This window comes from Embiotoca jacksoni, unplaced genomic scaffold (assembly GCF_022577435.1).
Source record: "Embiotoca jacksoni isolate LCO1_2020_lvr unplaced genomic scaffold, fEmbJac1.0.p SCAF_2, whole genome shotgun sequence".
Lineage (NCBI taxonomy): Eukaryota > Metazoa > Chordata > Actinopteri > Embiotocidae > Embiotoca > Embiotoca jacksoni.
Genome location: NW_027185340.1, coordinates 25,029,556 through 25,045,163, shown reverse-complemented (window position 1 = coordinate 25,045,163; position 15,608 = coordinate 25,029,556). Strand labels below are relative to the sequence as shown.

General features: G+C 44.5%; 1 protein-coding gene across 1 annotated transcript; it reads right to left on the bottom strand.

Moving 5' to 3' along the window:
• Nucleotides 1-217: 217 nt before the first annotated feature.
• On the bottom strand, nucleotides 218-2,052 carry c1ql2 (complement component 1, q subcomponent-like 2). Its single transcript, XM_069153682.1, has 2 exons — nucleotides 1,385-2,052; nucleotides 218-1,068 (listed from the first exon to the last, which is right to left on the bottom strand). Exons 1-2 carry the CDS (start codon nucleotides 1,964-1,966, stop codon nucleotides 889-891), a joined length of 762 nt encoding a protein of 253 aa, XP_069009783.1. The 5' UTR covers nucleotides 1,967-2,052; the 3' UTR covers nucleotides 218-888.
• Nucleotides 2,053-15,608: the final 13,556 nt, after the last annotated feature.

Sequence of the window (15,608 nt, the reverse complement as noted above, 5' to 3'; positions counted from 1 at the left end):
ACTTTTACTGAAGCACAGGATCTGAGTACGTCCACCAGAAGGTCTGGAAGCACTGGTCCACTTTTTAACATTGTCTTATCCATGTAAACCAACGGACAGCTCTGTCAGAGAACCTACTGATACGAAAAGTCGTCATTGGATTTTACCAGAAGGCATTATGTATGGAGAGTGAGGCAGAGTGAAGCACTCCAAACGACTTGAAACCCCGACACCAACGTAGAAAACATAATCATTTATTGAAATGACTGACCAACGTTTATACTGGAATATGACATGTAGAAACATTTGTGGAACAGCAGTTGGACACTTAATTAGCCTACAGCGTATATGGGTTGACTCAAATTCATTTCTCCTTGAATAAGTGCATACATATGAAAACACTCTCTATAGCCTATGTAAATATTTGCGAGACACACTTTCAAACAAAAACTGTACCAGGTCCCACAGGAGCGTCCTGTAGACAGCGGTGGTCATCAAGGCCAACGGAAATGCAAAAACAGCTGCATGTCAAACACAAAGTGTAACTCCGGCAGTTCATCTGGAGCAGAGTCAGAGCAGGGAGGAGAAAACGGAGGTTACAATCTCAAATATTTCATTAATCTGTGGTCATATTGCTTTGAGAGCAGAACAAGCCGTTTCCAAGAGGTCTCCGGAAAAATGTGCTGTTTGAAAGGAAAAGCAGCAAAGCATGTGGATCTGAAAACAAGTGGGATTATTTCATCCCTGCAGGCAAAATCAATAATTATCCGTATACTTAGAAAAGTTATATATTAAAACTGAATACGGACACAGCTTTTTGCAGGCGGACAGCTGTCGGGTCAGCAGTTAAAGAGATTCAAACAGAGGTGATTTGGGTCCTGTGTTGTCCTGCGGTTTGACTGTCCCACATTAATCCGTGTACAAAAGGAAACCGGAAAACGTGCTGTACTTGTTGTTGTTCCCGCCGTGAGCCTTGCCGCCGTCCAGTTTGACATAAATCTCGTCCCCGGAGTCCAGATGCAGGACGACACTGTTGCTGGCGTAGTCGTAGTTCTGGTCCGCATCCTGAGCGATGGCGCTGGCTCGGACCTGCACATTGAAAGAGAGACAGAGAGCTTTGACCCAGCAGGACATGACCCGCGGCAGCCGGACGCACGTCGAAGTGCGCGCGGAGCCATGAGCCCACTTACATTTAGGTTCCTGATAAAGCGCGAGGACTGGATATGCTCCACATTAACGCACCCAAGCCTGGGAAATACAAGAAGCGCTCTACATTCATGGAGTTAGGTCTAGTTTGAGTGCGTAATTACGCCCCGCGGTTCCGTTGCACCAGACGAGACCCTCAATACATGTGGTCAGCCCGTGCACGGCGCAGGTTTACAGTGTACACAAAGGGAATATTTACCTGTCCGTTTTTGCACAAGTCTGCCCACATGCTGGTTCCGTCCCCTCCGCGCATCAGGACATGATAGGTGAAGTAGTAAATTCCGGACACCTGGCATGTGAACTTGCCGGTGGATGGGTCGTAGTGGTTCCCCAGGTTCGTGACAATATCGTCGAACCGCAGCACTTCGTATCCCTCGTGAGGGTTTTTCAGACCCACATAAAACGCTATCTTTGCTCCGCCGATCGCCATGCCCAGCTCTCCGCTAGTGTCGGTCCGCGCGGTGCCCACGACCGCGGGATATCCGATCTTCCCAGAGTCTCCTCGGTCCCCCGGCGGCCCTCTTGGACCGGGTGGCCCCGGTTCGCCAGGCGGCCCTCTCGGCCCGGGTTTCCCCGGCCGACCCGGCTCACCTTTAGTCCCGTGAACAAAGGTGGGAGAGGGGATGGCGCTCAGGTCCTGCATGACCTCCAGAGCCGTGGCGCTCGATTTGGGGGTGTACGGGTCACAGATCATCCTGCAGGTGCCCATCATCTCGTAGTGGGCTTCGGTCTTGGAAGTTTGGACCAGCAGGGGAATCGCAATGATGAGAGTCAAAACCATGACGACGCCAACGACAGCGGCAACGATTTTCTTCCTCTGGAGGGTCCGAGAAGCGAGCGCGAAGAAGTCCGTTTTGCTTTGAGACGTAATGGTGAAAGGTGGTGAGCGCGCGGAGAGCCACGGCGAAAAGAGAGCGCAAACTGAGTCACTCCATCCCAGGATGAAGTGAAGAGGAGAGAAAGGAACAAACGCGTCGCCCAGCGGAGCCTGCAGCGTTTAGCGCGGTGCCACTGTCACTCGTCTTCACGCGGCTGACAGCGGGGATATTCGTTGTGGCATGACTGGACGCAGCGGATCTCCCAGCAACACGAGCTCCCAGCGGCTTTTGTTCATCTGCGTCAAGCGAGAAGGGAGCCGAGAGCTGTTGACGTAACAAGTTCAGGGCAAAGCCTGTTGCAATTTGGATTAAGACTGCAACAATAATTATGCCATCTTTATGTATGAATTATAAATCCCTCTGAGGGAATGGGATCAGGAAGCATTATCGACACTTTGAATTTCCAGCAGACTGAGATTTCCAGGTTTATCCCGCCCAGACAGAAATCACCTTAATGCAGGTTGTCTTAGAGAACCTGAATACATTAGTTCAGATGAAGCTGTTCAACTCTATGAAAACATGTTGTTTCAACTTAAACCAGCTAATTAACTTCAGCCAAGAAGTTTGGTTTTATTTCTGTTTAAAACACAAGTTTACCAAGATTATTTCTTTCGGTTATTAGAAAAGCTTCATATGTGATAGATAGATAGATAGATAGATAATAGATAATAGATAGATAGATAGATAGATAGATAGATAGATAGATAGATAGATAGATAGATAGATAGATAGATAGATAATAGATAGATAGATAGATAGATAGATAGATAGATAGATAGATAGATAGATAGATAATAGATAGATAGATAGATAGATAGATAGATAGATAATAGATAATAGATAGATAGATAATAGATAGATAGATAGATAGATAGATAGATAGATAGATAGATAGATAGATAGATAGATAGATAATGGATAATAGATAGATAGATAGATAGATAGATAGATAGATAGATAGATAGATAGATAGATAGATAATAGATAGATAGATAGATAGATAGATAGATAGATAGATAGATAGATAGATAGATAGATAGATAGATAGATAGATAGATAGATAGATAGATAGATAGATAGATCGATAGATCGATAGATAGGATATTGAGGGAATTTATTCACATCTGACTCAAACGTTCACTTGGATTCGAGGATCAACTGACAACACGTTTATGGTCAAAGGTCAAAGGTCACTGAGACATCACAAGACACGTTTGTGGCTTTAACTGAAGGCTTCAGTCTTCCTGTCCATTGTTCACGACTCAGGAGCAGAAGAGATCACGTTTGGCCAGATCTGGAGAAAATCATAAAACCAAACTGTGAAAATAGTCTAGTGAAAGTCCAACATTTAAAACGTCTTCGTAAGTGTCATAGTTAATCACTTTCTATCAAGCGTACTGCACATCACAGATTCATCTGGTTATATTTTGCTGGCTCATCAGTCAGTAATGGCTTCTATCTCTGCCTCTGGCTCAGTGTCTCAGATATTTAGTTTATCCTCTACCTGTGTACGACTCAGTTTCCCCAAAAATTGGGACTGTAAAATGTAAATAAAATAAAATGTGATGATTTACAAGTCCCATAAACCCATATTTAATTTATAGGTGACCAAAGACAACATATCAAACGTTGAAAAATACATTTTATTGTGTGTAAGAAAAATATTTTCCCTTTTTCATTTGATAACAGCAAAATGTCTCAAAATAGTTGATAAATGAGCAACAAAAGACTAATAGTGTAACACTAGAGAAAACACATGTTGTAACATCTCACAACCATGGCATGCCATGGCAACAGATCAGTAACATGATTGGGGATAAAAAGATGATTTCAGAGAGGCAGAGTCTCAGCAGTGAAGATGGGGAGAGGTTCACCACTCTGTGAAAGACTGTTTGGGAAAATAGTGCAACAATCTAAGAATAATGTTCCTCAACGTAAAACAACAAAGAATTAGTGGATTTCATCGTCTACGGTTCATAATATCATTAAAAGATTCAGAGAATCTGGAGAAATCTCTGAACACAAGGGACAAGGCTGAAAACCAATATTGGATGGTGGTGATCTTCGGGCCCTCAGGCAGCACTGCATTAAAAACACTATTCTGGAGTGGAAATCACTGCATGGGCTCAGGAACACTTGTGAAAACCATCGTCTGTGAACACAGTTCATCGCTGCGTCCACAAATGCAGGTTAAAACTCTCCAAAGAAGAAACCAGATAGAAACATGATCCAGAAACACCGCCGCCTTCTCTGGACCGAGATCATTGAAGATGGACTGAGGTGAAGTGGAAAACTGTCCTGAGGTCTGATGGATCACAATCTGAGATTCTGTTTGGAAATCATGGACGCTGCATCCTCCAGGTTAAAGAGGAGAGGGACCATCCAGTTTGTTATCAGCTCAGTTCTAAAGCCAGCATCTGTGATGGTACAGGATGCATTAGTGCACATGGCATGGGTAGCTTGAACATCTGGAAGGAAGCATTAATGCTGAATGATATATTCAGGTTTTGGAGCAACATATGCTGCCATCCAGACAACGTCTCTTTCAGGGAAGGTCTTGTTTATTTCAGCAGAACAACGTCCAACCACATTCTGCACGTATTCCAACAGCATGGTTCTCTAGTAGAAGAGTCCGCTGATAAACTGGCCTCTTGCAGTCCAGACCTGTCAATCATTGAAAACATCTGGAGCATCAGGACATGAACAATACAACAAAGGAGACCCTGAACTGTTGAGCAGCTAAAATCCTCTATCAGGCAAGAATGGGACCACATTTCACTTTCAAAACTCCAGAAACTGGTCTCCTCCATTCCCAAATGTTTACAGTGTTGTTAAAAGAAGAGGTAATGCAACACAGTGGTGATCCTGTCACAAGTTTTTTTAAGACATGTTGCTGCCAACAAATTCAAAATAAGCAGATCATTTTTATAAAACAATCAAAGTTCTCAGTTTCAACATTTGAGGTTGTCTTTGTTCTTTTTTCAAGAATTTACGTGATTTGCTAATCATTGTATTCTGTTTTTATTTACATTTTACACAGCGTCCCAACTGTTTTGGAAACAGGGTTTTATCATCATGGTCATGTTAACTAAGAATAAGAGGAGTAAGTATAATGTTTTAACCAGTACAATAATAGTCACCAGGATATGATGAGTGGATTAATGCACATGACAGAGAACTTCTGGCCAAAATCGTACTTTCATATTTCCAACAGAAAATAAATGTGTGTTGCACCAGAGTGAGAAATATGTCCTTCTTTTCCTTGTAACATGTACAGAATAAAAACGGCTGAAAATGTTCCCTTGTTCAGGCTGATGTGAAGCCAAATGCATGCTGGGAGCTGGCCCACACACGGAGGAATCCCTTTGTGTGCTTGTCATACATTGGCTTGATTCCTGACAGATCTTACAAATAAATATAAGCTCGGGAGTCTCCCTCTAGAGGGCACACAGGCCCCTGGAAGTGCCCTCCTGCGCTGAAGCGCCCCGTACCTTCTGGATGACAAAGAGCCTCCATAGTTTTAGCAGTCTAAAGTTGGCTAATGGCCATTTTCTGTTTGTCTAATCCATCACAGAGCCACGGTTTGCCTTCTGTTGTCAGGATTAGCTAATCCTTCTCTCCACAGATCCGGAATTTAACTTCCGTTCATATCCCCTTGTCTCAGCAGGCTAAATTAGCAGCTAAAAAAGCACCAGTGTCAATTCCCAGGACACCCCCCCCCCCCCCCACACACACACACACACACACGAGAATTCACATGCTGCTCAATAACACAAGCAGATCCACAAACACAATCTAAGTAGACAAGTGTCACACAAACAGGAAGCCGCAGAGCCCCGGCAGCATGACAGCACCCCCTGATGGGAACGAATGAAATCTTTCTGTTGGTGATTAGCATCATTATGGATTTGAGAAAAACGTTGAGTAAAACAGACTCACTCTCAGCTTGATTATGTAAAACTGAATAATGCATATTCGTGTGTGTGTGTGTGTGTGTGTGTGTGTGTGTGTGTGTTTGTTTTGACAGATCTTCCACATTTAGACCACACAAACTTTCGTGGACTGGAGCTGAGGGAGGATGAAATATGCAACCGGGAAACACCACATCCTGAAACCCAAGTTCCTCATTTTTGTCACTGTGTTGACAACATCACATTACATTACATGCACGCAGTCAAAAAACCAGACAGTTCCCCTTTATCTTCCTTTATAGGCAACCCTAGTTGCTAGAAATGAGACAATAACCATTAGTTAATCGAGGGAAATGAAATGCTGACTGGATTGCATCCTTTAATGAGGACATATTATTAATTTCTATATAAAATATCTGATCTTGCAGAACAATATCTACTTCAATTCAATTTCCATTCATATACGTTCAAATCAAAACCTAAGGTATCTTAAAATAACCATACAACATTATAAAACTGCCTTTTAAACAGGAGCATACCTCCGACAGAAGCAGGCTGTGATCCACTGGAAATCCCCCAGTTGGCTGCGGTCGCCAGCCCGTCCTGTTCTGGCCTGAGCACCTCCGGTGAGAATTACAGGGAAATGCTCACCAGCACAAACTCTCACAAACCCTCTGACATTCCCCCTCTCCGGACTCTGTCCGTGTTCTAGTCCAAACCCGGGAGTATCCCGGTGACTGCTTGTCAGCTTTCAGCTATTCTGGACTTGGTTCTGTGCTCACGCACGATTCCCTGGACTGATTATCTGTTTGTGTCTACAATAAAACATTTTATTTGTTGAAGTCATCTGCTGTGTGCTGTGTTTGGATCCGTTTACTCACCATTACATAACAATGGGAGAGAAGGTATTTGGTGAGATGTGGTGGTGTCGTACAAAAGCATGGACAGTGAACGACAGACAGGAGAAGGGTTCAGAGTTTCATATTTGGTGCCCCAGTAGCTTCAGCTTACAGCAGCATAACTGAAGGATGACTAAAGGTCAACTGATTCGGCCCAAAGATAAGTTTGTTCAAATAGGATAGTTTGAAGCGTGATGTTAAAGGTAGAGAGGGTTTCTGCCTCCTGAACTCAAACTGGGAGCTGGTTCCACAGGAGAGCGGCCTGAAAGATGAATTCTCTGCCTCCTATTCTACTTTTAGAAATTCCACCAACCACAGGAAAGGCAGGGATCATGAAAGGGAAGCATTCTGTTCGAATAATATGGTAATACAAGCTCTCTGGGACAAGATGGAGCCTGGTCATGAAGATCTTTGTAAGTCAACAGAAGAATTCAATTCTTGATTCTATGGGAGGCCAATAAAGAGAAGATGATATAGGATATGGATGGATGTATAGATGGATGTATAGATGGATGGATGGATGGATGTATAGATCTATTGATGTGAAAGGTGCTGTAGTTGTTTTCTGTGTGACCTGCAGGTGGCAGTCTTGTATTGTAGGAACTTTGACAGGTCCTCAGCCGTACTGGATGTGAGACAAGTTCAGGTACATCAGTGCACCTCAGGATGGTGACTGAACTGTGGGGATGTGAAGGGAGAAGAGTTGATCCTGAGCTGAAAGGTGGAGTCACCTGTCCCACAGAAACATCTAGACCCAGTGAAAGAAGCAGCAGCTGATGCTCAGCAGAAAATATCAGCTGTTAACAAAATACATTGAATGACAGGATTTCATCATCAAGATGACATAAAGCATCTCTACTGAAACCTAGTTTGTTCAGCTGGGAGGCGTGTCCATGAACACATCATGTAAAACAGATCTGATCTGTGGGAGCACTGCACACACAGACAGAGATACTCACATGACTTCTTGTAAATGGAGAAGTGAAAGTGTCAGTGAGCCTGTTGGGACGTTTGGAGTCGACGGAGCACTGAGGATGTACGTATAGATGTATAGATGGGTGGATCGATGGATGGATGTATAGGTGGATGTATAGATGTATAGATGAAGAAATAGATGTATAGATGAAGAGATATATGTATAGATGGATGTATCGATGTACACATGGATGTGTCGATGAAGAGATATATGTATAGATGTACACATGGATGTATAGATGAAGAGCTATATGTATAGATGGATGTATAGATGTACACATGGATGAAGAGATATATGTATAGATGTACACATGGATGTATAGGTGGACATATAGATGGATGGATGGATGGATGGATGGATGGATGGATGGATGGATGGCTGGCTGGCTGGCTGGCTGGCTGGCTGGCTGGATGGATGGATGGATGGATGGATGGATGTACGGATGTATAGCTGGATGGATTCCTGTGTATATATAGATGGATGTATAGATGGACAAATGGATGGATGTATAAATGGATATATAAATGTACAGATGGATCTATAGATGTATGTACAGATGGATGGATGATGGATGGAAGGATGTATAGCTGGATGTATAGATGTATTTATAGATGGATGTATAAATGGATGGATGTATAAATGTTTAGATGGATGCATAGATGTATAGGGTGATATATACGATGGATGTATAGATTTATAGTAATATATAGATGTATGTATAGATGTCTTGGCCTCCAGCAAAACTGAGGAACCTTGGAGTCATCTTTGATAACTCATTCATGCATTTGTTACTTCTAGGCTAGATTATTGTAAGTCCTTGTTGTTAGGATGTCAAAATTACTCATTAAAAACCTGCAGTTGATCCAAAATGTTGCAGCAAGAGTACTGACGGGATTTAGCAAGAGAGATAATATTTCTCCAGTTTTAGCTTCTCTTCACTGGCTTCCTGTCAAGAATAGAATTTAAAATTCTCTTGATGACTTACAAAGTTCTACATGACCAGGCTCCATCATATCTTAGAGATCTTACAGAACCATATAATCCTAGCAGAGCACTTCTTTCTCAGTATGCTGGTCTACTTGTGGTTCCTGGAGTTTCCAGAAGTAGAATGGGAGGCGGAGCTTCAGTTTTCAGGCTCCTCCCCTGTGGAACCAGCTCCCAGTTTGTGTTCGAAGGGCAGAAACTCTCTCTAGTGTTAAGATTAGACTCAAAACGTTCCTCCATGATGCTCCAATCAAGTGCCACGACATCTTTAAAGCCTTCCCCGACCAGCAGAGATCCATCAGAGTGGTTCTGACCAACGGCGTCGCCGGTGTCGGAAAAACCTTCTCGGTGCAGAAGTTCTCTCTGGACTGGGCCAAGGGCTCGGAGAACCAGGACGTCAGCGTGGTGATTCTGCTGTCGTTCAGGGAGCTGAACTTGATCCGAGATGAGCGGTACAGTCTTCTCACGCTGCTCTGTGTTTTCCATCCAACGTTACAGAAGGTCTCAGCAGAGCAGCTCGCTGTCTGGAAGTTTCTGTTCATCTTGGACGGCCTGGATGAAAGCAGACTCTCTCTGGACTTCAGCAGCAGGAAGCTGGTTGATGTCACTCACGAGTCTTCCGTCGACGTGCTGCTGACCAACCTCATCGAGGGGAATCTGCTTGAACGTTTTCATGGTACTTTGTGTTGCTCAATCCAATGTGCTGTCAGTCAAACTGTGTCTGAGGCCCAGAGAAGCTCCCAGCTGTCAGTGGATCTGATCCAGCAGGACGTTAAGAGGCCTCGGCCACTTCAGAGACAGTTTGGAGATGAAGAATCTCAGGGAGTGTTTGTACAACCTGGTTTCACTTCTTCACTTCTTCACTGCTGCTGGAAGAAATAACAGATTCTTTTATTCTCACGTTTCAACTCCAATTCAACAATAAGAAAGAAATCTTCAGGAACAGCCGGATCTCCAGATACAAACCCATTTCATAAAACGTTGGGACGCTGTTTAAGATGTAAATAAGAACAGAAGAACCAGTCGAGGCAGATGTTCTCCACTTCTGGTTCGGGTTCTGTTGACAGATGTTCTCTCCCTCTGAGTCTGGTTCTGTTAACAGATGTTCTCCACTTCTGGTTCTGGTTCTGTTAACAGATGTTCTCCAACTCTGGTTCTGGTTCTGTGAACAGATGTTCTCCACCTCTGAGTCTGCTTCTGTTAACAGATGTTCTCCACCTCTGAGTCTGGTTCTGTTAACAGATGTTCTCCTCCTCTGGTTCTGGTTCTGTTAACAGATGTTCTCCACCTCTGGTTCTGTTAAGGTAGGTAGGTAGGTATTTACTTTATTAATCCCCCAGGGGAAGTTTTTTTTCCGCTACAGCAGCATACAGAAGCAATAAGATAATAATATAAATAATAGAATAAAAGAATAGAATAGAATAGAATAATAGAAAAGCAATAAAATAAAGTAAATAGCAGTAAAAAAATATAAAATGCACAGTATATACAGTACATTATATATCTATATATATTATATACAAACAAACCAAGAAACACAGTCAACAGTGTTATTGTACTGTGATGGATTTTGCCAGAGGTGAGTTATTGTACAGTCTTATTGCGGTCGGCAGGAATGATCTCCTGTATCAGGAATGATCTCCTGTATCTGGAATGATCTCCTGTATCAGGAATGATCTCCTGTATCTGGAATGATCTCCTGTATCTGGAATGATCTCCTGTGTCAGGAATGATCTCCTGTATCTGGAATGATCTCCTGTATCTGGAATGATCTCCTGTATCTGGAATGATCTCCTGTATCAGGAATGATCTCCTGTATCTGGAATGATCTCCTGTATCTGGAATGATCTCCTGTATCTGTCCTTGTGACAGCGGAGCTGGAGGAATCTTTTAGAGAACGTCCTCCTCTGTCCCTGCAGCAGGTGGTGGAGAGGGTGGTCAGGATTATCCAATATGGATAATAGTTTGCTCAGTGTCCTCCTCTCCACCACCTTTTCCAGACTGTCCAGTTTGCAGCCAATGATGGAGCCGGCCTTCTTAACCAGTTTGTTAAGTCTGTTGGTGTCTCCGGCTCCAATGCCCCCCCCCCCTTTCCTCTCCCCTCCAGCAGACCCCAGCAAAGTACAATGCACTGGCCACAACAGATGGTAGAACATCTCCAACATCTCGCTGCATACATTGAAGGATCGAAGTTTCCTCAAGAAAAAGAGTCGTCTGATCACCTTCTTGTAGACAGCGTTGATGTTGGTCTTCCAGTTCATTCTGTTGTCATGGAGACACCAGGTACTTGTACTCCTCCACCATGTCCACCTCCTCTCCCAGAACTCTCAGCGGTTGTGGAGCCGTCGTCTTCCTCCTGAAGTCGACCACCATCTCTCTGGTCTTGGTTACGTTCAGGAGCACGTGATTTCTTCCTGCCCACTCCACAAAGTCCTCCACTACTGCCCTGTACTCGTCCTCCCGTCCATCCCTTATACATCCTACCACTGCAGAGTCATCAGAGAACTTCTGCAGATGTCTTGACTCTGAGTTGTACTGGAAGTCAGTGGTGTAGAAGGTGAACAGAAAGGGAGACAGAACAGTTCCCTGTGGAGCTCCAGTACCACCGACCACCGTATCAGACAGCACACCGCCCAGACGGACAAACTGTGGTCTGCCTGTCAGGTAGTCAGTGATCCAGGAGACGGTGGACGTGTCCACCCCCACCACCCGCAGCTTCTCACTCAGCAGCAGTGGTTGGATGGTGTTAAATGCACTGGAGAAATCAAAGAAAGTGATTCTCACAGAGTCACCGGTTCCATCCAGGTGAGACTGAGCTCGTTGCAGCAGGTAGATGATGGCGTCGTCCACTCCCACATGAGGCTGGTATGCAAATTGCAGAGGGTCCACAGAAGATTTCACCAGCGGCCTGAGGTGGGCCAAGACCAGCCTCTCTAGCACCTTCATCACATGAGATGTGAGGGCAACCGGTCGGTAGTCGTTGAGACCGGATGGAGTCGTCTTCTTCGGTACAGGAACCAGGCAGGACGTCTTCCACAGCACCGGGACCTCCTCCTGCTTCAGGCTCAGGTTGAAGAGGTGTTGTAGGACCTCAGCCAGCTGGACGGCGCAGGTCTTCAGGACCCCGGGGCTGATGCTGTCAGGTCCTGCAGCCTTGCGCTGGTGGAGTCTCTCCAGCTGTCTCCTAACCTGGCCAGTCGTCACAGAGAGGGGGGTGAGGGGTGGGGGGGGGTGTCGATGGAGGAAGAGCCCTTTGAGATTGAGGGCTCTATGCAGTTCACCAGGGGGCGCAGAGGGGGGAGGGGGGAGGCAGCAGAGGTGTTTGGGAGGTGTGAGGTGTGGAGGAGACAGATGAGGGTGGTGAACTAAACCTGTTGAAGAAACAGTTTAGTTCATTTGACCTCTCCAGGTTCCCCCTGGTTGTTCCTCTCCAGGTTCCCCCTGGTTGTCTCTCTCTCCCCTTGAACCCAGTAATCTCCACACCTCCCTCACATTGTTCTGCTGGAGTTTGGCCTCCAGCTTCCTCCTGTAGGAGTCCTTGCACTCCCTGAGCTTCTCCTTCAGGTGGCGCTGCACTCTCCTGAGCTCCTCCCTGTCCCCAGACCTGAAGGCTGCTTTCTTCTTATTAAGAAGAACTTTCAGGTCACTGGTGATCCACGGCTTGTTGTTGGGGAAGCATTTTACAGTCCGGGATGGTACGGTGGTGTGTTCACAGAATTTGATGTATTCTGTGATACAGTCCGTCATGCTGTTGATGTCCTCCCCATGTGGTCCACACAGCACGTCCCAGTCTGTGGACTCAAAGCAGTCCTGCAGGGCTTCTTTACCCTCCTGTGTCCACCTCCTCACAGTCCTGGTGGTCACAGGCTGCCTCTGCACCAGGGGAACATACTTTGGAGTCAGCAGGACCAGGTTGTGGTCTGATCTACCAAGGGGGGGAAGGGCAGTAGTACTGTATGCATCCATGGCATTAGCATACAGTAAGTCCAGAGTTTTATTGTTCCGTGTGGGGCAGTTCACATACTGGTGCAAAGTTGGCAGTACTTTATCCAGACTGGTTAAAGTCTCCAGTAACTGCCAAAAATGCACCAGGATGCTTAGTCTGCAGTTTAGCCACAGTGGAGTGGATGGTGTCCACTGCTGCCTCTGCATCAGCTGATGGAGGAACGTACACAGCGATAACATTGGCGGACGTGAACTCCCTCGGCAAATAATAAGGGCGCATCCCCACGGCTAGCAGTTCAATGTTCAATGTTAACAGATGTTCTTCTCCTCTGGTTCTGGTTCTGTTAACAGATGTTCTTCACCTCTGAGTCTGGTTCTGTTAACAGATGTTCTCCTCCTCTGGTTCTGGTTCTCTTAACAGATGTTCTCCTCCTCTGGTTCTGGTTCTGGTTCTGGTTCTGTTAACAGATGTTCTCCACCTCTGAGTCTGGTTCTGTTAACAGATGTTCTCCACCTCTGGTTCAGGTTCTGTTAACAGATGTTCTGCACCTTTGGTTCTGCTAACAGATGTTCTTCTCCTCTGGTTCTGGTTCTGTTGGATGTTTCTTCCTGTTAAAGGTTTTTTTTTTTCCTTCCAGCTGTCGCTCATGTTGAACTGTTGGGTTCCTCTCTGGGATGTTCTGCAGTTCTGTAGGAAGAACTTTAGTGTGTTAAAGAGCCCTGAAAATAATAAAGTTTTGATTTGGTCTTAAATAAATCAAACTGAATTGTTTATAACACTGATTTCTGCTTTTATAATAACACATATTATTTATTCTCTCTTCACAGATTAACAGGATGTGAAGAACTCTCAGAGACTCACTGTGAAGTCGTGGCCTCAGCTCTGAAGTCCAACCCCTCCCACCTCACACATCTGGACCTGACCAACAACCAGCTGAAGGATTCAGGAGTGAAGCTGCTGTCTGAAGCTTTTGAACGTGAGAGACAAACAGCAACATAAAAAGAGAGGCATCAGAAATGTTAGATGGATGTTATAAAGGAGAGTATTCATTATTTAATACTGACTTTAGACGGTCAATAATGTTGCTTGTGAGCATTTCAAATAAAACTCTTTCTCCTTAGGACAATAAGCTTGAAATGATGTTTTCTACTGAAGTTAATACGTTTTCATTAAGCTCAGTAAATGTCCTGCAGGCTCAAGGGGTTGGAAAAGTTTAACTACAACAATCCACGTTGGGATTTAACTATTTTCAGCTTGTGTTTTTTCATCAGCAAATCACTGGCAAGCTTTCTGTAAGTGCAGAACATTTTCAGATTTTGTTGCTACTGTTTGTTTTGGGGCTCCTGTTTGTCTTTAGCCTGTTTTCCTTGACTTCTCAGTCATATTTTTTGGAAGTTTTTTTTTTTTTGCTCTGGGGAAAGTCATCTTTCTCATGTAAGTTGAAATCCGATGTCAGTTTGAAGAAGTGAGTATGCCCTCCTCACCGTGTCTTGAGTTTCAGAGTTAGCTGTGGTCAGCTGAACTCCACTTATCTCCAGCCAAAACAGTGCTCCTCTCTCCCCAGCAGCGAGGCTCCACCTGCAGTGGGGTTTAACTTTGCTTCTGACTGGGAGGAAGGTTGAAGAACATAAATAAAAAGCTGCCTCAGTCAACTTAAGCTTCCTCTTTAATAGTGCATGTAAATGCATTTTGGTACATCTGAAAAGACAAGTAAGACCAGGAGGAGAAATCTCCTGGTTATGAGAATTAAGAAAATATCAAGACAAAAGTAAACATCAGTGTTTGTGTGCATTTCTGTTTGTGTGTCTTCATGCTTGTGCCTCAAGAAAAGAGTGGAGACACACAGAGAGACAGAGGCTCATTATGTTTGCCTTCAGCCAGATCACAGACTGACTCTCTGCTCCAGACGGAGGCTAACTCCATGATTTGTTTTTTCAAATGACTTTTTGGTAAAATGATGTTTCCTGTTTCCCGCTAGAGACGAAGAAACAAAGATAGCTGAGAACAGATAAAATATTCCGGTAAACATGAGTTACCTCCCTCCAGGCTCGGTTCAATCCTGCTTCAACAGCTTCCATAGTTTCTCTCCAAATCCTTCATCAAGTGACAGTGTGAAGGACAGATAATAATGTCTCAACATAGTTTCTCTATGTGGCTCGCCATGCTGTTATTAATTAAAACATTTTCCACAGTCTCGGCCAACAGTGTTAAAGTGTAAATGTACCAATTAGCACATTCATTTGGAGACATTATGATTACAATCAAAACACTGGATGCGTTGGTTGTTGACTGTCTGCCGGCGACTGCAGGGGGTGGAGTATAAAAAGACTGCTGTCAGGTCCAACACATTCAACTTCCTGTTATGTGAGTGACCTCACAGCAACAGCTGACGGCAATCTTTGCAATCATCTTTGGGGATCCTGAGGCGTTCCCAGGCCAGATGAGATATGTAATCCCTCCAGCATGTTCTGGTTCTGCCCGAGTCTCTAACCTCCAGAGGGAGGCGCCCGGGAGGATCCTGATCAAATGCCCGAGCCACCTCAGCTGACTCCTTTCAACCCAAATTAGGAGGAAACTCATTTCAGCGGCTTGTAACCACAATCTTTTCTTTCTTTTCTTTTCTTTTCTTTTCTTTTCTTTTCTTTTCTTTTCTTTTCTTTCTTTCTTTCTTTCTTTCTTTCTGTCTGTCTGTCTGTCTGTCTGTCTGTCTGTCTGTCTGTCTGTCTGTCTGTCTGTCTTTCTTACACCTCGTGACTATAGGTGAGGTTCATAACGTAGACTGACCGGTAAATTGAAAGCTCCTCCTTTCGACTCAGCTCCCTCTTCACC